This window comes from Hemicordylus capensis, chromosome 4 (genome assembly GCF_027244095.1).
Source record: "Hemicordylus capensis ecotype Gifberg chromosome 4, rHemCap1.1.pri, whole genome shotgun sequence".
Classification (NCBI taxonomy): Eukaryota; Metazoa; Chordata; class Lepidosauria; order Squamata; family Cordylidae; genus Hemicordylus; species Hemicordylus capensis.
This window is the reverse complement of record NC_069660.1, coordinates 298,798,324-298,822,687: the sequence shown is the minus strand read 5'-3', so window position 1 is coordinate 298,822,687 and position 24,364 is coordinate 298,798,324. Positions and strand designations below refer to the sequence as shown.

General features: G+C 45.6%; 1 protein-coding gene across 1 annotated transcript in view; it reads left to right on the top strand.

The window, feature by feature from the left end:
• Window positions 1–24,364, top strand: part of EXT1 (exostosin glycosyltransferase 1) — a 319,161-nt gene that overhangs the window by 281,542 nt on the left and 13,255 nt on the right. The window contains exons 6-9 of the mRNA XM_053247404.1: window positions 1,015–1,133; window positions 5,019–5,114; window positions 9,540–9,629; window positions 22,492–22,652. Of these exons, the coding sequence (XP_053103379.1) occupies window positions 1,015–1,133; window positions 5,019–5,114; window positions 9,540–9,629; window positions 22,492–22,652 (466 nt within the window). The remainder of the gene's footprint in view (window positions 1–1,014; window positions 1,134–5,018; window positions 5,115–9,539; window positions 9,630–22,491; window positions 22,653–24,364) is intronic.

Here is a 24,364-nt window from a genome sequence, read left to right as displayed (position 1 = left end):
GGTCTGTCAATTGACTTGATTGTGGAAGCTACTGTGGGAGCAGCAAACCTGGATGCTGGAGGCTAGGTCTACCAGTCAACCTAAGTTGACCAATGGTGATGGTAGACCTGGCCTCCAGAGTGCTGGGCAGCTAGGACCACACATTGTTTTTTGTGGGGAGAGGTACCCCTCTCCCTCCTTCCACCACCTGCCCATTAAACCTGGCCTGATTGAAGCTAGGTCAACCCAGGACCTTCTGCGTACAGTGTGTAGACATGAACTCCTGTAAGTTTTGTGTGACATCTGAACCAGCTCATTGTTTTCAAGGAGTCACTGTTACATCTTCATCAGGCTGTGAAGGCTGTGATAGTGTTAGGAGCTGATATGCAGTTCGATTGTTCAGTCAACTGTGCCACAAAAACAGCATCTTCTCCTGTATGGAATGGGTGCTGTGGACTGCAGATAGGCTCACTCCTCCCTTTAGTGGCATCAGTTTTCATCTCTACAAATAATGACCTCCTAATTCACCCAACTATTGGCCCTACCTTATTGCAGCTTTTATTCCACATCCTTGGAACTGCTTCCTGTACTCCCTGTGCCCTTTGCTAATTGCCATTTGGACATGGCTGGAGTGGAGTTCAAATCCCATGTAAAGCCATCGATGAGCCAGGTGCCAGAGAGGCTGTAAAATGTAATATGGCTCATTCCTCTTTGGGCAGTGGAGGGGCAAGGGCAGCTGCATAGAGTTTGGAAGGGCCATTTGGACCAACCTCTTTCTCACAAAGTGGGACCATATCTTAGTCCAGCTCCTCCCTAGCAGATCAACCCACACAATCTGTTCCCATCGTGCATGTCCTATAAGCTGAATGATAAAGTGTACTGCAGAAAGGTGGTAACGGACCAAAAAGCAACCACCTACTGCAAGGAGAAACCAAAACCATGGGTGGGGCCGTTGCTCGGTGACATTTTTGTCTTAGGTGGTGGCAGTGCTTTGCTGGTTATATTATGGTTTCTTTCCTTGCTTTCCTCTTTCAGGTGTCAAGCCCCCATCCAGATTTACCGCCGTTATCCACGCAGTTACTCCTTTAGTTTCTCAGTCACAGCCTGTGCTGAAACTCCTGGTTGCTGTTGCCAAATCCCAGTACTGTGCCCAGGTGAGCAGTGATACTTGGTCTCCAGGCTGTAAACTGGAGTTCGTGTCTCCAAGAGAGTTAAGACTCCCATGTGACTTATGCCCCTCATTTAGCATTGATAAATGTTGGCAAGCTTTCCTATGCAGGACCTTCAGAAATGCACCAACATTTAGGGAGATGCAGGTAGCCCTTTTCACTTGAGAGTGCGATCCAGTCAGTGCGGATCTCTTACAAACTGTTTCAAATTGGAAAGTGGTTATACAGGAGGACTCTTTGGAGGATTGTTTCAAACAGAATATTTGGAACAGGACTAGCTTTTCTCAAGACATGATGGTTTGTTCATTTGATTGTTTGTTTAAAACATTTATACCTCACCCCTCCTGTACACTACTGCTCGGGGGTGGCTCACAACATTAACAAGTTGTTCTGAGAAGAACTAATCTGCCTACTTTCATTTCACTATAATCTTAATTGATAATTCCCATCCTCACAAGTTAGCCCACTTCAGCCTTAAACATTCTCACATCTGCTATCATGAATTGGGGTAGATTACATCATCACAAACTACATCCTTGAGCCGTATTTATTGTCACTCACTACAACTGTACCAAATTTTGTTCAAATTGGTTAGGTAGTCCTCAAGTTAGTCCACTTGTGCCTTAACTGTTCACATGTCCACCATCTTGAATTGGAGTGGATGACATCATCACAGACTACGCCATTGAGGTATCCCTATGTGTCTCTTCACTGTACCAAATTTGGTCCAAATCAGTTCCCACTTGCTCCTCAAATGTTCACATGTCCACCATTTTGAATTGGGGGTGGATGACATTATCACAAACTGTGCCATTGAGGTGTCCCTATGTGTCACTACGGTTGTAGTAAATTTGATTCAAATTGGTTAGATGGTTCACAAGTTATTCCTCTGGTGCTTCAAACGTTAATGCATCTGCCATCTTGAATCAGAGTCAATGACACCGTCACAAACTATGCCGTTGGGTTATCCTTTTGTGTCACTGACCACAACTACAGCAAATGGTCCAAATCGGATAGGCAGTCCATGTTAACCCACTTGCGCCTCAAATGTTCATGCGTCCACCATCTTGAATTGGAGTGGATTACATCATGATGAACTACGCCCTTGGGCTGTCCCTATGTGTCTCTACAGCTGTAGCAAATTTGGTTCAAATTGGTTAGGTGGTTCATAAGTTAACCCAGTTATGCCTCAAACGTTCAGGTGTCTGCCATCTTGAATGAAGTGGATGACATCAGCCTCTGTACCTTTAGCAGAGGCAGCTCCTCTGAGTCCCCCACCGGCCTCCCAAATGACAGTCTGGGCCGGCATTGGCCCAGTTCGGGTCTCTACCCACGCGCAGAGGCCATTTGTGTCACCATGCGATTTGTGTGGTGACTCAAATGGCCTCTGTGCATGCACGGAGGTCATGAAAATGGCCTCTGCTCATGTGCAGAGGTCCCAACTGGGCTGCAGTCAGCCTGGGCTGTCCTTTGAGAGGCTGGTGGGGGGCTTGGAGGAGTCCCCACCAGTGCCCTTCACCCACTTCTTCATCTCTGCCTCTGCTGCCTCCGCTAAAGGTACAGAGCCCGCTTTTTCTCTCAACCCCCACCGGCACCTTTACTACTAAGTTAGGAATGCCTTCTTACTTGTAAAGGGGAATTCTCAAGGATTCCCTGTTACAAGTATACCCGAGCCAGTCCGCAAACCAGTTCTAGAACAGGGCTTGGCAAATCCCAGGTGCCAGGGAGCCATGGAACTTAGAAAGTGAGCTGTGGTGCCTGGACTAGGATATCCAGAGGTAGAGTTATTGAATAAGATGTTTTTTTGTCCCCGGTAGCCCTGTTTCTGTTCCACAGTTTGTTGAGGGCATGCCCTCTCTCCTGCTGTTACTCCCCTGCGGCTGGTATCTAGAGGCATCCTGCTTTACTTGTGAAGGGGATAACGAGAAGCTCATTTACCACCCACCCCCAGTGTCCATCACTAAGTCTGATAATCTTGCCAAATGTCCATTATCTGGCTCCTAGAGCTAAAGAAAATTTGTCAGGATCTGAACTAGAACACCCCCAAAGTCCCTTCCAACTCTAAAATTATGTGATTTGATTATTCTAATACTAATGCCTGGCCCTTCTAGTTCAATCTTGGACTTCTCAAGGCAGCTGACATTGAACTGAAAACATAAACACAAAACTGCAAAGGCAAACTCAAGCCAGCAGGCAGCGGATAAAAACACAAAAGCCGAACGCTAGAACACCAAGCACAGCCTTCTGTAGAGTGTAAGTGGATTGGGACAGACAGGCCTGCTTTTGGCCTAGTTTTGTGGTAGCTGATCTTGTAGTAGCAAGCATGAGTTGTCCCCTTTGCTAAGCAGGGTCCACCCTGGTTGCATTTTAGTTGGAGATGACATGTGAGCACTGTAATATATTCCCCTTAGGGGATGGGGCCCCTCTGGGAAGAGCACCTGCGTGCTTGCATGCAGAAGGTTTCAAGTTCCCCCCCTGGCATCTCCAAGATAGGGCTGAGAAAGATTCCTGTCTGCAACCTTGGAGAAGCCGCTGCCAGTCTGTGTAGACAGTACTGAGCTAGATAGACCAATGGTCTGACTCAGTATATGGCAGCTGCCTATGTTCCTATGATCTTAAGGAGAGGTCTCTGCTTATCAAGTCCAGCTTCCCGTTTCCCACAGTGGCCAACTAGATGCTTCTTGAAAGCCCCAAAGTGGGACATCCAACTCTCTCCCCAGCAACTGGTATTCAGGGGCATATCACCTCTGTATATGAAGGTAGTATAGAAGCCCTATTTGGACATTATGTTTTGCATGCATACAGATGCCTTTACACATCCACATATCTTTGTGTGAATGACTGTAGATGCATTAATTTTAAATATATACAGTACCTGGATATAGGCCCCCACAAATGCAGAGTAAAGATGGGAAGAGTCCTACATAAGTATGTTGTGTGTTCACTGTCTTCAGGCTGTACATGTGTTCAACATGTGTCCAGAATGTGGTGGCCCACCTGCTTATGGGTGCTAGAAGATATGATAGTGTGACACCTCTTCTGCGGTTACCTGCACTGGTTACCTATTTGCTTCTGGGTCCAATTCAAAGTGCTGGTTCTCACCCTTAAAACCCTTCAGGGCTTAGTGCCTGTTTACCTATGGGACCGCCTCTCCCAGCCACTCCTGTCCCGTCTTGTGAGATCTTCTCCGGTTGCCCTTCTTTCAGTCCTGGGTCTCAGAGAGGTCTATAGTACTAGGGCCCGTGGAAGGGCTTTCTCTGTTGCCACCCCTTCACTTTGGAATTCCCCCCTCCTGCCAGATTTGGTCTGCCTCTTCCCTTTCAGCCTTTAAGATCTTGTTGAAGACATTTCTTTTCCACCATGCGTTTGCCCTTTAAAATCCTTTAAAATATAAATATAAATATAAATAAATATATAGGATGCTGTTCTTGCCTTGTACCCTGAGTCTGTGGATTCAGCAGTATATTAAATCTCTTAACAAACAAACAAACAAACAAATACAAACGTGTGTATGCTGCTAGTCATTGTGACTAGCAGCCTTCAGTGGAGTTGTCCTCTGTTGTTTTTTCCCTAACCCTCATCTTTTTAGTTTTAGCCGGTTGCCTTTGCCAAAATAAGATCCTTCCAAGATCCTTCCAGATGCTGCACAGATTGTAGTTCTGATGGCATCTTGCCAAAAGAGATGTTTTTCTCCTTGTCAGGGATGGTAGAAGTAAAGTGAGTTATGTGATCCACCCCCCACCCCCCGCCCCCGGATAGGCATTTGGTTGCTAGCCTGAAGTTCCATCTTCAACTGTGGAATGAGCTCACTTGGTGCTTGGGCCTCTTCTTGGGGCTGTGATCTCTACTAACAGCCCCTCTTCTTTTCAGATCATTGTCTTATGGAATTGTGATAAACCCCTTCCTGCCAAGCACCGTTGGCCTGCCACTGCTGTGCCTGTCATTGTCATTGAAGGAGAGAGCAAGGTGAGTGGATGTCCCAGCATGCTGTGCACAAGGACTGAAAAGCGTCAGTGTGGGTTTTAAAAAAATGGTTTAGTTTATTTTTGTTCCCCAGCTTTAGGGGACGCCGTTGCCTTATTTACTTGCCATGTTTATGCCACACACAAAGCTGAAGGTTCCTTAGTTTTTTACAGTTCTTACTTTTTAGCTTTGTATGAATAGCTTTTAAATTGAAACTTTTAAATGTGGTTTTAAATGTGGTTTTAGCTTGGTCTTAACTTTATTGATCTTTCATTAATTATTAGCTTAACTTTATTAATCTTTTATTTACTTATTAATGTTGTGAGCCGCCCGGAGCAGTAGTGTACTGGAAGGGCAGGCTGTGTCAAAATAAATAAATTGAATTGAATTAATAAAGCGGCCTTTTGCAGAGTCAGGCCATCTAGCTCAGTATTATCTACATCAGGGCTTCACAGCTTTGGTCTTCAGCTTCTATAATCAGGCACAGTGGCCAGTAGCCAGGAATGAGGAAGGGGATTTATGCCCTTCTACAAATCTATGGTGCAGCCACATTTGGAGTACAGTGTTCAATTCTAGTCACCATATCCTAAGGAGGCCATTGTAGAACTGGAAAAGGTGCACAAGAGGGAAACCAAGTTGATCAGGGGCCTGGGGCACCTTCCTTATGAGGCAAGGCTACAGAATCTGGGGCTTTTTAGTTTAGAAAAAAGATGACTGAGGGGAGACATGATAGCAGCCTATAAAATCATGCATGGTGTGGAGAGAGAGAGAGAGAAGTGTTTCTCCCCCTCTCATAACACTAGAACCAGGGGTCATCCTATGAAACTGATTGTCAAGAAATTGAGGACCTAGAACAGGAAGTACTTTTTCACAGAATGCATAATTAACCTATGGAATTCTCTGCCACAAAATGTGGTGACAGCCAACAGCCTGGATGGCTTTAAGAGGGGTCTAGATAAATTCACAGTTCTATCAATGGCTACTAGCCGGATGCAGTATTCCCTCTAACAGGAATTCCCAGATGTTGTTGACTACAACTCCTCTAATCCCCAGCCAAAGGCCATTGCAGCTGGGGATGCTGGGAGTTGTAGTCAACAACATCCTGGAATCCCTGTTAGAGAGAACACTGTTCTGGTGGCTATAGGCCACTTCCAGCCTCCGAGGCACAATGCCTCTAAATACCAGTTGCAGGGGAGCAACAGCAAGAGAGAGGGCATGCACATACCTCTTGCCTGTGGGCTCCCCAGAGGCATCTGGTGGGCCACTGTGTGAAACAGGATGCTGGACTAGATGGGCCTTGGGCTTGATCCCGCAGGGCTGTTCTTACGTTCTTAAGATGGGGATTCTAGTCCAACATATGCAGGTTGTGCAGTGCCGGTCTGCACCGACCGGCGGCAGCCCTCCAGAGTTTCAGCAGCCCCCACCCCCAGCCCTACTTGGACATGCTGGCAATTGAATGAGTGGCTCTTTGCATGCAAAGCACATGGCCCATCTCTGAGCGGCAGCCCTGCCCAAAGGGGGATCAAGCCAAAAGCCGCCTACCCAGCACTACCGATCTAGAATATGGAAACGAGACGTGGACGTCACATTGCATTTGCCACCCGAAGGCCAGCGTGCAGAGTCCCTGCTGTGCTGCAGAGCACTGGAGGAGAAGACTTAGGTTTCACATCCCTCCATGCAGAGCCTGCAGTGCAGATAGTAGATGTCAGGGAGAGAGCAGAGAGTAGTCCCAGCTTGACTGGTTGGGGGCATTTTATCAGCCAGATGACCAGAGCAGCACCGATTTCCATTCTGAAGTGTCTAGACGCTTTGTGGCTTTTTAGAATGTGTGGGCCTTGTCCTTGCTATTTTCCCTCGGTGGGCTTAACAAGGAAAGAGTCAGGGCACTGCTAAGCTGGCAGCTAAATAGGTTTCTGCCTCAGATACTGGACGTGTGAGCAGCACCAGGAGATTTGCTGCAGGGCTAAGATAGGAGGCTGCTGTTTGGAGATTGCCCTGCTCTGCAGCCATTCCTCTCTCCCCCCCCCTCTCCCGGCTGCTCCATTGCTTTCATATTGGAGAGCCTCAGGAAACAAAACACCCCGTCAAGTTCTGAGGCACTGCTAGCAAGCAGCCTTGCAGACATTTAGAAGAATACAAAGCAATCTCTCCTGTGTACCTAACGTGCAGTCAAGAGTGGGCTGTTTCTCCTCTTTCAGATTGTGCTGTGCTCCAAAACAGACTCCCCAAAGTGGTGGTGATGGGGGGGGGGCACAGTGCTTGCTGACTTGAGCATGGCCAAGTGTGTGCATGCTGGATAAACAGCCCAACATGTGGACTCTTTCTGCTTGGGTGGCTGGGGAGTGCTTGTGAATAGTCCTACTACCTGGGTGAAGCCATAGTTCAGTGGCAGAGCATTTGTTTTGCATGTAGAAGGTCCCAGGTTCAATCCTTGGCATTTCCAGGTATGGCTGGGCAAGATTCCTGCCTGAAACCTTGGAGAGCTACTGCCAGTCCGTGTAGACACGCCTGAGTTAGATGGACCCATGGTCTGATTTGGTATAAGGCAGCTTCCTGTGTTCTTGTGGGTCTTTCCCAACCTGTTGTCACCCTGCAAAAGACCGATGAGATCAGCATCACTCACACTGTTGACATAATCACACGAGTGGAGGATGGCGCCTAATTCTCCCATTTGTATCGTGTTTGCTTGATTTGGCATTGTGTTTGCTGGATTTGGCGTTGTGATTTTGGCGTGGCCTGTCTGCCATTCTGTGTACAAAAGGTTATAAATTCCAGGTTGCTTTTCTAACTGTAAACTGGATTTTGTACATTTTTGTCTGGTATTTGTTATCCCTGATTGGGTAACTCCAAAGGAGGTGGGTGGAGTTACAGAAATACAAGAGGGAAGTTTGAGCAGCTAGAGGTTAGCTGGAATCAGTGAGTTGGTGTTGAGCTGGGATTGCTGAGAAGCTGAGAGCTGGAACTGAAATCACTCCAAGACCAGCCGAAGGAGCAAACTAGATTGCATCAGGATCTGCCAGGGCTGGGCAAAAGGAGCAAGACCTGTTGCAGAACCAGAGAGACAGAGGCCTGTTGCAAGTGCAGAGTAGAGAGTGAACTAACCCAGAAAGGCTACTGGTGATATCTTTATTAGGGCCTAGTCTAGAGTACAGGTTAGCTGGGCACGTTTATTCAAACTTTCATTTGTTCCTTATGCTCTTCTGGTTACTGTTTTTCCTATCTAAGATTTTTCAAAAGCTTGCTGTGGGAATTGGACTATTTTTGTTTTAAGTAAACATTTCACTGTTTTGATCCCACACTTGTGTCTCTATCTGTATTCTCCACCCCATGTTTAGACCAGAGGTCCCTGGAACAGGGATTCCCAGATGTTGCCGACTACAGCTTCCAGCATCCCCAGCTGCAGTGGCCTTTGGCTGAGGGTTATGGGAGTCGTAGTCCACAGCATCTGGGAATCCCTGTTACAGGGAACACTGGCTTAGATGCCTCTCCACTCTGCCTAGTGTAAGTCAGAGACAGAGCTCTGGAGGGCTGTTTGGTAGAGGCAGCCTGTGAAATAAAGAAATTACCTGGTGGCAGCAGTAAAAGTTTGTTAGATGGTGGGACTGGTTGAGACAGGGCAATGACGACATGCTCTCCAGCTATTGCTAGCTGGCAACTTCCATCATTCCCACCTGCAGTTTATTGCAGCTAGGATGAGGAGAGCTGTAGCACAACCGCTGGGGAGCCTCAGGTTGCCACCCCTGTAATAGAGCAAAATGAAATCACCCAAGGTGAAGTAAGAGCACTGAGCTCTTAGTCTCCATAGGGCAGCACTTGCTGAAATGTAGAAATACATGATCACCCCATTCCGCAGGTGTAAAAAAGACACACCAGCCTCTATATCTGCAGATATGAAAGGGTCCAAACCTGCAGATCCTAGAGGGCTAGAAATGACCATGGAGGTCATTTCTGGCTGCCATTTTGTGTTCAAGAGCCCATTTGGAAATTGGCGGGGAGGGCATGGCTGGACACCTAGAAACCTTTGGGGCATGGCAGGGCACTTTATTTGGCCCATTCTCACTGCCCCCCCCCCGCATTATTTTTACCGTGATTTTCCAGGTCTAGGAACCAAACCCCTGTATACCCATTTACTTCATTACTCAGTATCCATGATTTTGCTTTCCACCCTTCCCCCCGGAACGGAACCCCTGCGAATGACAGGGTTCACCTGTAACATAATTGCACAATCAAGAAGTGCATGTCTGTATAGTAAGCTGCAACAGAATTCAACTTTCATATGAGGCGTGACATCTTCAAAGCTTTTCCAGACAACTTTCTGTCTGATAGAGCCATTTTCTGTATTTACAGTACTAGAGAACTGACTCATCTCGTCTGAGATGTGAAGGGGAAGCGAGAACGTTTCAGTGACCCTTCTTGTCTCCCCCACAGGTTATGAGCAGTCGTTTCCTGCCCTATGAAAACATTGTCACGGATGCGGTTCTCAGCCTCGATGAGGATACGGTGCTTTCAACCACTGAGGTAAGATCTTCTTCCTGCCAAGTTTGCTGGTGCCACAAATTTGCTTTCAAGCCATGTTGGTAATGGGTCATAATCTATACAGCTGCCTGCGAGACCGGCAAAGCTGTGGCATTGCACCAGGATTGCACAGTTGGCCCTCACTGACACTTGCTTTGGCCCCCCTTCCTCAGATCTCGAGTAATGTCACTCACTCACCACCTCTCCCCTTCTGTGCTGGAGCAAGTGAAGTGGATGCACACGTCCCTCTCAGAGGACATAAGTGAGGCATGGGTGGGGACTGAGGTGCAGAAGAGAGCAACCAAGCTGATCAGGCGCCTGGAGCACCTTCCTTCTGAGGCTAGGCTACAGCATCTGGGGCTCTTTACTGTGGAAAAAAGGCGACTAAGGGAGACATGATCGAGATATTTAAAAGTATGCATGGAGCAGAGTGTGAAGGGGAGAAATTTTTCTCCCTCTCTCACAACACTACAACCAGAGGTCATCCCATGAAACTGAATGTCAGGGAATTTAGGACCCAAAAGAGGAAGTAATTTTTCACACAACGCATAATCAACTTGTTGAGTTCTCTACCACAAGGTGTGGTGACAGCCAACAACCTGGCTGGCTTTAATAGGGGTTTGGATAACCTCATGGAGGAGAGGTCTATCAAGAGGGGTATAGGCCACCTCCAGCCTCAAAGGCAGGATGCCTCTGAGTACCAGTTGCAGGGGAGTAACAGCAGTAACAGGGGAGTAACAGGAGAGAGGGCATGCCCTCAACTCCTGCCTGTAGGCTTCCAGTGGCATCTGGTGGGCCACTGTGTGAAACAGGATGTGTATGAAACAGGATGCTGGACTAGATGGGCCTTGGGCCTGATCCAGCAGGGCTGTCCTTATGGAATTTTTAAATTTTATTTTATCTTGCCCTTCAATATCTGTATCCTTGGGGCAGCTAACAACGTGTTTATTTTGTTGATCTTTGTTGTAAATAGAAAATTAAATCTTTTAAATAGCTAAAACTTGTTAACTGGGCATAGAGGCTTTTTTCAAAATGGTAATTCTCTATACTTCACAGAGGGAGAACAGCTCCCCACCCCCACCCCACCCCGGTGGCTGTTGCTGATGTCTCCATTGTGTTTCTTTTTAGAGTGTGAGCCCTTTGCGGACCTCCTCCTCCTTTTTTCTTTGTGAATCACTTTGATAATTCTTTTTTTAAGCAGTATGTAAATGATAATTAATAATAGTAATGATAATACAGCAGAGAACTAGAACCATAATATTTCAGGAGATAAAAGATTATTTAAAAGCCTTTCAAGGATTCCCTTCACCAGACTATACATTCACTCTTGAACAGCGCAAGCTGGGGATGTGCATGGACTGGCCAGAGGCCATTCTAAAGGCCTCCAGACTGGTCCGGACACGGGGCGGGTTTGGCAGTTCGGCGCCAGGGGGGTAGGGGTAGGGTGAGGGAGGGTATATTTATCCTTCCCGCTGCTTTTCCCCTTTCGGCGCGCCTGTTTTTAAAATCATTTGAGGTGGCAGGGTACCTTCCTGCTGCCCCTTCCCCCATTCCTTGGCAAAAGGCTTAATAAAGCCTGTGTGCGCATGCACACATTGCACATGCGCGTCACGTCTGTGCGTCGCATGTGTACGTCACCTGCGCACACGTCTGAGGTACGTACGCATGCGATGCGCAGACGTCACGTGCACATGCACAGTCAGGCTTTATGACGCCTCTTGCCAAGGAACGGGGGAAGGGGCAGCAGGGAGGTCCCCTGCTGCCCCAAATGCTTTAAAATGCAAGTGTGCTGGTGGGGGAAAAGCGACGGGAGGGGTAAGTACACTCCCCCACCCTTAAAGAGCCCCTCACCCAGTGCCGGACCGCAGAGGTGCGGTTCCGTGCACACCTCTAGCGCAAGCTACCAAATGGCACATTGGAGTTACTCATGATCAAATCTGGATTAACTCCTTGAGGACCAATTTTAACAAAGCAGTGTTAAACTCCTGTCCTCTAATCCAGTTCAAGCCAGATAGTTTATCTGAAATGGTGCCAAGTTGGCAAAGGAAGGGAAATCTTTGTTTTATACTTTATTTCAGTTCCCAACTGATGCTACTGCAGATGTTGCTAAACTACAACTCCCATCATCAACTCCCACAATACAATTTATTGTGGCCAGGGATGATGTGAGTTGTAGTTCAGCAAACATCTGGAGTACCACAGGTTGGGAACCCCTGCTTTATTTTATGTGTTGCATTTATATAACTCCTTTTGTCCAAAGACCCCCAAGGTAGCTTACAACACTGCTAAAAACATAACAAGGAAATAATAAAATACAGGTGACCCTCATTATCCACAGTTTCCACAACCACAATTCTGCATATCCGCAGATGGGTCTTTGAAACCCATTTCCTTTATTCTCAGTATAAAAATGGGCTAAAATTTTCCATTTTGTTGTTTTGAGTGACTGGAAATGACCCAGAAATGACTTCTAATGTCACTTCCAGCCACCATTTTACATTGCAGAGCCATTTTGTGGCTCTTAAAGAAAATTTCCATAATTTTTTTAAATCAAAATTGAAGGAATTGGGGTTTGGTGGGGGCATTGCTGAAGAGCAGAGTAGAGTACTTTATCTTATCTCCCCCCCACCCGCTTTTAGTCTTTTTGTGTTTGTAGGAACCTAACCCCTAGATTCCCATACGGGTGAGGTTTCGTTATTCGTGATTTCCATATTTGCACCTATAGGCAAGAATGGAACCACCGTGAATAACAAGGGCCATCTTTATAAATAAATTACAATAAAAGAAACAAGCTCATAGAGTTACAGGGAACATGGGGAGAAGAGAATGGAGAATTAATCATCAACCAGCTCTCTCAATTAAATTCCAAAGACCTCGGTCAACAAGTTGGTCTTGAACTGCCTACAAAGAGACAAGATAGGAGGCACTGCGAATCTCCACCAGGAGAGCATTCCAGAATCTGGGGGCAGTGACCGAGAAGGTGCTCTTCCATGTGCAAGACAACCATACTTTTATGCCCCCCTGCCCCTGAAGATCTTGTAAGGCGGGTAGAATCACCTGGGAGAGTTGAAATGACACAGTCCGTGAGCGCACACATTTCTGATGGCTGTGTCATAGGACTTCAGTTTCTTATATAGAAATTTGCTCCTCTATTTGCATCCATTGAAGACAGATTTATTTTTTTATTTTATTTTTAAAGAACCATGCTCGCGCAATCCTGGCCTAGGACTTCCCTCCCAGAGCAACATTCTTGCTTGTAAAGCAAACGTTTTCCACATTGATGCCTGTGTTTGATTTCTGCGTGCCTCCCTCCCACATATCAGAGCTCAACCCCATCTCTCTTTAAATGAAAGAAGATTCCTTGTACTTGAGACTTCAGAGCTGTTGTGCCAAGAGCAAGATTGCGCTCAAGGAAAAAGCCACACAAGAAAAACCACTGTAGAAAACCAATTTTTACAACTGGGATGAGTATTGATTTCTAGCACCTCTTCCCGCAAAGAGAAGGGGAAACTGGCCACCGTTTATATAACAGTGCAATATATCGGAAATACATTATTAATGGCAACTGTGGAAAAGCTTTGGGTCTTTATTGTCTCTTTCGATTTTAGCACTCTCCTTTCTCTCTTTCTCTGCAGCTCTTTTCTTTTCTCATCTCCTTTCAGCGGGCATGTTTCTCCTTAAGATTGTCAACTTATCTTGCTTTTGTGATGCCTTTCTTTCTTCCAGTGGGTAGCCCCATTCAGCAGGATAGAGCAGGGGTTCCCAACCTTGAGTCCTTGGGTGTTGGACTATAACTCCCATCATCCTCACCCACAATGGTCTTTGGCCATTTTGGCTGGAGATGATGGGAGTTGTAGTCCAACAACAACCAAGGAGCCAAGGTTAGAAACCCCTGGAATAGAGCTTCCACCAGTGCAGATGTTTAGGGAATCCAGTTGCATGTATGCATCTGGGATGAGCCACTGTGGGCATGTTACCTGCATCTGCACTGGTACCCTATTCTTCATTCACAATTCAAGATGCTGGTTATAACCCACAGGTAAGGTGCCTGTCATAGAAAGAAAGGCCATACATGGAGGGATGAAGGGCAGAGTATGCTTTGCTGAAAAAATTGCTGTTGCTGTGCCTTTGCAGCCTCATTGTAGGCTGATTCCAGATTACATTGTAGGTTGATTACATTGTAGGCTAATTCCAGAACTAGTAACAAAGTAAAGTGGACTCTACTTTTATGTAGTAATATAAAGGCTATTGAACTTGTGTAGTTGTTGTCCTTGAAGGGGGTTGGAGAGACATCTGTCAACACTGCTGTTTGTTGAAAGAGCTTCTAGAGTCAGAGCACCTTAAATCAGAACTACTGCAGAATTCTCTCCACCCTGTGTTATGCAGACCTCCATTAACTTAGAGATACAGTAATATGGTCTCTTGCTTTTTTTAAATTCTTGGACAGTTCAGGTGTCGGTTAAAGCTGGACTGCATGTGATGTCTCTGAGCCTCAAGCACATTTGCTGCCCCATCCCACCCCTGGACAAGGGTCTGCTTCCTGTCTAGGTTAAAATAAACCAAGATTGGTTGTGACATCCAAACCAATGGATTTCGGTTTATTCTAATCTACTTGCGTCAAATACTGTATGCCCAGATCTTCAACCCAAAGTTTGATGTAAGTTACAGTTCTTGACATATTAGATGCAAGTAGGCTAGAATAAACTGAAACTGGTCTGTTCGGACATCATGGCCAGTCTTGGTTTATAGAAGGGGATGCTCACGCAGGGATGGGAGGGAGGCTCAGAGTTGTTGCGTGGAGCTCAGCTTTCACCAAGGTTCCACGTGAACTGGCCCATGTAAATATATATTCACACAAATTGTGAATAGAATTTTGATACATGTTCTAAACTGTTTCAGCCTAAAATCATTTGGGGACCCAATTTTGAGAAACCTGGTGTAGCATATACTTAGTTCTAATGAGAGGCTGGAAGGAAGGCATGTAGTAACATTTCTAACTGGCCCTATCCACCCACAGCACAATACCTCCAGTGACTGTTGCTGGTGTCTATCTATGTTTCCTTTTAGATTGTGAGCCCTTTGGGGACAGGGAGCCATCTTATTTATTTGTTTGTTATTTCTCTGTGTAAACTGCCCTGAGCCATTTTTCGAAGGGCGGTATAGAAATTGAATTAATAATAACAACAACAACAACAACAACAATTTCCTGCCCCTAAGCAGGATGCTCCTTATCCATAAACTTCAACTTTTCCAGACCCAAGTTCTCTCAAAGTTTAATCTCAAACTGCAATATAGGACTCACTTCATGGTTTTGGGTTTTTTTTAAATTCCTGTTTGTCTGGGGTTGCCATCCTCTCTTTAGGGTGGCCAGTTTCAAAGGAGGAAAAGGGTCCTGTATTTTTAATAGTTACATATTAAAAACAGTTTTCGTAGATTAAGCTTTTCATGGAGCAATGAAAAAGTTGCATGTACCAAAACATCTCCTATACAGCTAGTCAAGATAAAGGACCTCAGGTCTTCCTTTGCATTTGGACACTCTTTTCGTTCTCTCGCACACTCTTATTTAAAATGAAACCCAAGGAAAAAAGAAAATTATAGTGATGCTGCTCCTGCGACCCACCTATTGAGCTTGGCATACCAGTAAAAGTCCAGTGGTCTATATTTTAACAATTTCCTCTTCTAGATCAGCCACTCCCAGACTGGGTTCTGGGGTGCACAACTTTCCTGCTTCAGAGCTGGAAATGATACTCCTAGTGCCTCCCTTCCAGTCTCAATATCAGAACTGAATATACTCTGCACCAGGGGAGAGGTGCAGAGTATACAGGTGGAAATTATTATCTGCAGGGGTTCTGTTTCCACAGATTACCGCGGATAATGAGGCATTGAGTCTATGGGAACGTGGGGGCTGGGTTCCCAGACTGAAAAAAGAAACACACACACCCCAAAAAAGTGAAAATGGGCCAAGTGAAGTGCCCTACCATGCTCCACGGGTCTCCTGGCATCCATCAATGTCCCCCAAAAGTCCCAAATGGCCCCCAAAAGTCATGGATTTAAAATTGTTTTTTTCCCCATGACGAAATGAGCCATTTATTTATTTATTTATTTATTTATTTAATATACTGCCCAATCCACAGACTCAGGGCGGTGTACACGGCAAGAACAGCATCCAAGTTTTAAAACAAAACAAAACAAAAAAACTTAAAGGGCAAACACCTGGCGGAAAAGAAATGTCTTCAAGAAAGAGTTAGAGGCTGAAAGGGAGGAGGCAGACCAAATCAAGGGAGGGGGGAGAGTTCCGGAGTAGGGGGGCAGGAACAGAGAAAGCCCTTCCACGGTCCCTAGTACTATGGACCTCTCTAAGACCAGGGACCGAAAGAAGGACAACCTGAGAAGATCTCAAAGGATGGGATAGGACTGTCTGGGAGAGGCAGTCCTGAAGGTAAACAGGCGCTAAGCCCTAAAGGGTTTTACAGGTGAAGACCAGCACTTTGAATTGAACCCAGAAGCAAATAGGTAACCAGTGCAGCGACTGCAAGACAGTTGTCACACTATCATATTTCCTAGCGCCCATAAGTAGATGGGCCGCCGCATTCTGGCCCAACTGAAGCTTCCAGATTGTCTTCAAAGGCAACCCCAGGTAAAGCGTATAACAGTAATCCAAACGAAAGATGACGAGGGCATGAGTTACCATTGCCAGGGCCTACCGGTCGAGATAGGGCTGCAACTGGCAGACCAGCCGAAGCTGGGCAAAGGCACCTCTGGCCACGGCTTCCACCTGCTGCTTGAGCAGGAGCCGTGAGTTCAAGAGAACCTCCAAGTTGCGGACCAGATCCTTCAGGGACAGCACAACCCCCTCCAGAGAAAGACTCAAATTCAGTAACTGGCCAGGTCGAGAAGTAAGCAAAAGCAACTCAGTCTTGGCAAGATTAAGTCTGAGCTTGTTTTGGACCATCCAGACTCTTAACAGCTTCCAGACACTGGGCAAAATGACTCCTGAGGACAAAATGGTGTCCAGAAATGAGCTCCACAGTCATTTCTGGCCATCTTGGAACTGCAGATTTGTGGGTTTTAATCCTTTCATATCCGCAGATAAGGTAGGGTTTCTATTTGACACCCACAGATACGTGAAACCACGAATAGTGGTTCTGTGTATAATGAGGTTTGCCTGTACTCTGCATTCAGGGGCAAGGGTTCTCAAACTTGTGTCCACAGATGTGGTTGGACTACAACTCCCATCATCCCCAGACACAACGGCCTTTGTTCACAAGTTTGAAAACTTCTGCTGTGTGCTAAAAATTCTGCACCAAGATAACCCAAATTCTGTGTCAAGAAAACTGGGATACTGCCATGGTATAAGTTATGTGTATGAAACCTATTTGCATATATTTTCTTGCTTTGCATAAGTTACCATTCTTCTCTTAATTATGGGTGGGAGCAAAGAGACATGATGTTCACTTAATTTCTGGCCCCTGATCACTGGAAATCCTGCTAAACCTGCTGCCCCCTGGATTCTCTTTGACTGACATTGCCAAACATGTTCAAGGCTTTCTTCACAACATGAAGGGCTAGAAACTTGCTTTTTAAAGTAATAATTTCTTAAAGATCAGCCAAAATTCTTGGTATGCGAAATCAGTGCCCATTTCTGCTGTTGTATAGTGCTGTCCGCGTGTACTTATTTATTGCTGTTCTCTAAAATGAATGACTGATTCATTCAGTTAGCAGTTTCCCCTGCTAACTGGGCAAAGAGGCACTTTTTAAACGGGGTGATTCTCTTTATTTAGTAGGGAGAGAGTAACTGGCCCTATCCACCTCCAGCACAGTACCTCCAGTGACTGTTGCTGGTGTCTATCTTACATTTCTTTTAAGATTGTGAGTCCTTTGGGGACAGGGAGCCATCTTTTCCATATATTATTTCTCTATGTAAACTGCTTTGGAAACTTTTGTTGAAAAGTGGTATATAAATATTTGTTGTTGATGATGACTCTTAAGCCCTTTCCAGTTGGCCTTCCACTGCAGAGCTGGCAGAGACTCCTACCCAGAGCGCTTGGTGGTGAGAGCTCAGAAGCTTTTAACGTTCTTTGAACACCATACTTCACACACACAAAACCAGAAAAGAAGTGCGTGGGGGGGGCCATTGTTTCCCAAGTTAACTATTTCCAGCTTGAAACTTGCTTTCAAATTTAAATGACAAAATGTAGACGCTCCCAGTAGGTTCCTCTGTTCTTTCATCTTTCACCGTTAATGAAGGTTTTGCCCTTTTCATTCACAATGAAATGAAGTATTAAGTCTTTTTATTCCTCGGGGTGAGAGTCCAGAGTGCCATGTTGCATGCTGGGAGGGACATGTATATGTCTCATAATTAGAAATTGGTGGGGGTGGGGGGAGGACAAGACTGAGAGGCTGGCAGGTGAGCTTATTTTTCCTCGCCTACCCCACGCCCCATGCAGACCAGATAATCCATATTGTTGCTAAACATCAGCGTCAGAGAGAAATTACTCAAGTGAGGTGATGAGACGTCCATGTAATGTATCTCCTGCTACTATATTTAACATTCCATTTAGCACCAACAGTACACTAGGGGTGATGTGCAGAACAAAAGAAGTGACACCGTACCTGCCCCAGAGACTCTCAATTACCAAACCAAAGGGAGCAAAGATGAAAGAACAATCTCAAAGTAAAAACAATAGTGTGCGGGGAGGGAGGTCTTTGGGAAAGAAGTGGGCACTAAGAAGGGATTTAGGGGAGAAGGCGGAGTCTCCTTGATGGTTAAAGAGCGCGAGCCTCTTCCAGGTATCAAGAGCAATCCAGAAACAGAGAAGTATCAAAGCATATAAGAAATTATTAATAGCATTAAATAATTTCTGTCCTCCAGGGAGCTCAGAATAGTGTTACGTGGGGTTCTCTCATTTTATCCTGCCCTCTTCAGATAAAACGACCCAGTGAGAATGAATGAGGCTGAGAGATAAGCCCTGTTCACATGTTACGCTCAACACTCGTACAATCTATGTACAGCATATACAGGTACAGATGTGTACACAGGTACAGTTATTCACTTGTTGTGTTGAGTGCAGGTACAGCCGTATACTTCCTATCTGTAGCCTACATTTCAGGGAGCCTGTACCCACATTCACTTTTAAAATGAATGTAGGTACAGTTATTCCCACAAAAAATATGTGCACGTGTACAGACATCTGGATGCCTGAATAGGGCTACAGTGATTTCCACAGGGCCACTCAGTAAATCCGTGGCTGAGCAGAGACTTGAGCCCAACTGCCGCTCTTCCAAGTCTAACACCCTACCCCAGTGGTTCCCAGCCAGGGTTCATCCAGTTGTTGCTGACCTACAACCTTATTGGCATGTCACTGTACACCGCCCGGAGTCTTTGGAGTGGGCAGTATATTAAATGTTTCTAATAAATAAATAAATAATCCCCAGACACCATAAATTGTAGCTGGGGATGCTGGGAGTTGTAGTTTGGCAACTTCTGGAGGAACCCTGGTTGGGAACCATTTCTCTACCCTATTACACCACATTGGCTCCTTCAAGGCCCAGTTCAGATGCTTTTTAACTCTAACCCAACGCCCTGCCCACATAATTGCCTGAAGGCATATACCAGTGTTTCTCAACCACCGGTCCCTGGACCGCTGCCGGTCCCCGAAGGGTTGAGTGCCGGTCCCTGACTGGGAGTCAACCCCCCCCCCCCAACTGAAATCAAGGCACTCACTTCCTCAATTTTGCACATGGCACGGAAGAGGAAGAGTATCACGGAGGCATGGGACCCTTCTTGTGCCTTGCCTCCACTTGCTGCTGAGATCTTCCTACAGCTATCTTATTCCCTATCTTTACAGCTTCAAACTGTATGTGATGCGGGGGCATGGAGGAAAAAGTATGGCAGTGGGCGCCACTTGAAAGGCTGCTGGTTCTTGCATGCTCATTGTTTGCAGCCAAAGATTGGTTGATTGAAACCCAGCTGCCTGTTGTGGTCGAGGCGCCTTGAGAGGGAACGCTGTTTCCCTCTTGCATCAGTGGGGCTTGCTTGTATGTTGTTTTCATTGGCCCCATGTAGCTTTTGAATTTTTCTAATGGCCCAACATCCCCTCTCCATTGAGTAATCACAAGCACCTCCACTCCAGACATACTGGAGACAAATTTGTTCACCCAGGCTTTTAGATTCAGGGGTTCTCAACCTTGGGTACCCAGACGTCGGTGGACTTCTACTCCCATAATCCCCAGCCATAATGGCCAAATGCCATTGTTGTTGGGGGTTATGGGAGTTTAACTGAGGGACCCAAGGTTAAGAACCCCTAATATTCCATGTTTGCAAAAGATTCCAAATTTAATTATTTTAATGCTTATATTATTTTCATTCTAAACTGCCCAGAGATGCAAGTTTTGGGCAGTATAGAAGTCTGATAGACAGACAGACAGACAGATAGATAGACAGACAGACTTGAAACCCCTTTACTAACCGCTGGTCCGGGAAACTGCGCATGAAGAATGTAGCGGTCCTTGAAACTCTGCACGAAGAATTTAGCGGTCCTTGACTCCAAAAAGTTTGAGAAACACTGGCATATACAACGCTTCTGGCAAACCTCTGACTCTGCAGGAATCATGTGGAGGCATGAGTTGTATGAACACCCAGCTGCTATGACCTCTGACCCCTCATCACTAACAGCTCTTGAGTTTGTTTGTTTCTGTCTGTCCTGCAGCCAATTGAAAATGGCTCATGAGTTATCAATAATTCATTTTAGAGAACAATAGGAACACACAGATAGCACTGTGCAACAGCAAAGGTTGACACTGGATTCAGCATCCTGAAAAGTCTAGTTGACTTTTTTGGTAGGTTTATTTATTTTATTTACTTACTTACTTATTTAAAATCAGGTTTCTAGCCCTTCACGTTGTGAAAGCAGTCTTGGAAACCAGGCTATCAGGCCTGATGTAGATATTCTCCTAAGGGCATTGGGACCCCCTGTAGCTTCCACAGGGAACCATAGCCCAGTGGTAGAGCATCTGTTTGGCATGCAGAATATCCCAAGTTCAATCGTGGGCATCTCCAGGTAGAGCTGAGAGAGACTCCTGCCTGAAACGTTGGGCACCCACTACCTATCAGTGTAGACAGTACCGAGCTAGATGGACCCATGATCCGACTTGGTACAAGACGGCTTCCTCTATTCCTGTGAAAATGTTTGGCAGTGTACAGGTTTCCCACTCTTGGAAGTTGCTAAAAAGTACAGTGACTGTACTCTTCGGGGAGCAGGGCAGTTGCAATCCCATGACTCGCACTTGGAGCCTAAAACCAAATTCAGTGCTATATGTGTGAATCCCATTTCAATCTGTCTGCTCTATAAGATCTTTCAGAGACTTCCTTGCGTGACTTGCCACCTTCTGAAACCTGATTGGCAGGAATGTGTGAACAAGCCTGCTCTGTAGTAATCTGTAATATCTCCCTCTCTCTGGAACCCCCTGCCACCTGATCTTCGCGTGGTACCTTCCCTGGCAATTTCTAGAAAGAATCTAAAGACACTTGTATTTCAGAGACCCTTCCCCAATACCCCTCTGAGGACTGATTTTTATTGGTTTCTTCCTCTCTGCCTTTTGCTCACTTAGGTTCTTTGTGTGATGTTTTCATGATCACTGTGGCTGTTCTGCTTTTCTTGTGTTTTTCTTGCTGTATTCTTTTAATTTTTGTCCGCTGTGGGAGAAGGCGGAGTATAAATTTTTAAATGAATAAAATCGGCCACAGAGTTGTTTTGCCTTCACTGCTGCACCACACAAAGCCATTTCTTCTGTGGTTTATCTTTAGCCCTTTCAAGAAAACAGATGTCCTATTTTTATAGGAAGGGCCTTAAGATGACCTTTTGGTTCTTTGCTGAATGAATGATTTGGATGTGATCAGAGCTCCCGCAAGAATAACTGTTTTGTCTGAACTGCCTGCCGAACGAGCATTTGTGTGGCTTGAAACAGCTTGAAAGATGAGAGCATGTTCAGAGCTGTGTGCCTCAAGACGTGTGTCCTCCTCCGTCACTTTCCCAAAATAACTTCCAGTTCAGAAAGGTCTGATAATAATTGCAAAGGAAAAGACTTGCTAGAAAAGAAAAGAAAGTTGAATGTGCTCTCTCTGGCATAAACATGTATCCTTAATATTACATTGTAATCTGAAGCGATCTCAGAATAGAGTCAGCGAGATGACGTGCGTGCCCTCTAGTGCACTGAGTCCCCCATAATGCATCCCTGTAAAAGGGGTACTTTGAGCCCTTGATGCTCATAGGAAACCAGCTACAGGAGTGGATCATGGGACCTGCGGTGGGTAGTCAAATGTTCAGCATCTGTCTTGATCCCCGTTGAAGCAAATTTAAGAGTGGTCCTTTTTAACAGGGTGGGGCTGGAGGAATTACAAGTTGGCTTTGGAGTTTCCTTCTTTCGAAAGTGCAATTTTCCATTCTCTCTGTCCAGTTAGGTACAGTGCAGTGACACTTATCATGGGCTAGAAATAGTGGCTTTTAAAATTCATTCCATTCAATGTGTACATGCGCAATGTGTACATGCGCACATCCTCCGCAAGTTATAAACTTTTGCAAAGCAAAAGTCATGCCTTCAAATGTTAATGTGATTCTCTGGAGCTCTAGACTCCTGTTAACAGGAAAACATTAAGATGTGCATAATTACAGGGCAAAATGTCAAGCAGTCAGTTTAATTTACTGATGAATACAGAGAATTAATGTTTTGCAACAGTTCCTAGATTGCAAATTATGAATTAGTGAAAAGGTAATATTTTGTTTTGCTGACATTTTTGAGACTGTTTGATTACCACTTGCCACATGTGTATGTTTTTTTTTGGTTTGTTTTTTGTTTTTGCCTGCAGGTGGATTTTGCCTTTACGGTTTGGCAGAGCTTTCCAGAGAGGATTGTAGGCTACCCGGCCCGCAGCCACTTTTGGGACAACACCAAGGAGAGGTGGGGCTACACTTCAAAATGGACTAATGACTATTCCATGGTATTGACCGGAGCTGCTATTTACCACAAGTAAGAATCGGGAACATTACTTCTTTTTAAAATTAGCAATAAAGGTCTTGGGAAGAGGCAGCCTTTAAAGTAGAACTCAGATAATAACATTCTTAAATGCACTTAGGGCTGGTTTGGCTAACAATCTGATTGGTCCCCTCTTAATTGTGTGCAGGAGGAGCATGGGTGCATACATCTCCCCACAGCCAGTACATAATGTGCAGACGGTGGGCTTCATCCTGTCCTCCTGCATGCAATTCAAATACTGCTTTAAGGTAGTGCTTGGATTGCATGTAGAGAAGAGGTTCAGATGAACCACCCCACGCACAATTAGACAATGGGGCGCTTGGGGGAGAGGGAGACATAAGCATCCATGCTTTCTCCCTCATATGATTAAAGGGGATCATTTTGGAATGCGCTGTCAAGAATGGGTTTAATCAAGGTGTTCAATGTGAATTTAGGAGCACACCTAGATTTATTTTGACCTGGGTTTGGCAATAACCTCACCAAATTTCAAAAATGGGTAGAGGGGAACCAAAGGAGTTAACATGCAATGATTCTCAAACTTGGGTCCCCAGATGTTGTTGGACTACAGCTCCCATGATGGAGATGCAAGGAGAGCTGGTCTTGTGGTAGCGAGGATGAATTGTCCCCTTTGCTTAGCAGGGTCTGCCTTAGTTTACATTTCGATGGGGGACTACATGTGAGCACTGTAAGATATTCCCCTTTGGGGGATGGCTCGGTGGAAGAGCATCTGCTTTGCATGCAGAAGGAGGTCCCAGGTTTACTCCCAGGCAGCATCTCCAGGTAGGGCTGGGAGAGACTCCTGCCTGAAACCTTGACAAGCCGCCACCAGTCAGTATAGACAATACTGAGCTAGATGGACCAATGGTCTGACTTAGCAGAAGGAAGGTTCCTGTGTTTCTATGTTCCATCCCCAGCCACAATGACCCTTAGCTAATGTGGCTGGGGGTGATGGGAATTGTAGTCCATTAACATCTGAGGACCCAAGTTACCCCTGTATTGGGGGAAGAGATGAGAGGAGGGAAGTACAATCCCCATCTCCCACTCTTGATCCGGAAAACCCGTGTCAGTGAGAGATGAACCAGACCCTAGTGCTGTAAGGTTCCATGGAATACTCTTGTCTTTTAGCTGCCTATGACCAATCACTGCTTTTGATTTCCCATGATGCACCCCTCTGCACAGCCTTGTGTACCCTCTCCTATCCTGAGTCCCCCATAGTGCTACATTGCAACTGTTCTGCCAAGAGCTCTTGTTGTGCAATGGGAAATGGGCCACCACAGTGCTGACTGTGGAAAGCCAGCCTTGCTTCTTCAAATGATTTCAGCAATTGCTTTCTAAAAAGAGAGGTTCTGTGGGAGATACCCTCTGACTTAAAAGCCCCGAGGGCTGGGGATGGTAAGGAAAAAGACACCCCTTCACATGCTCAGAGATGCTCTTCTCAGTTACTTCATCTCTTCTTGGGCTGAGCTTGGTACTGTTAAAAAAGGGAAAGAAAAAAGATCCTTAGAAAGGCTTAATTTAGGCACTGAAAATATTTGATCTTCGTGTCCCATAACATTTTGTTCTCCCTGTCCCATAACCTTAAAAAACGAAATGAAAAACATCTTTTTTGTTGAAACACCAGGGGAGATTCTAGATGGATCAGGCCTTGAATGGCTGTTTAGTGGATAATGACTTTAATCCCCAGTTTTAGGATCTGGTAATCATTA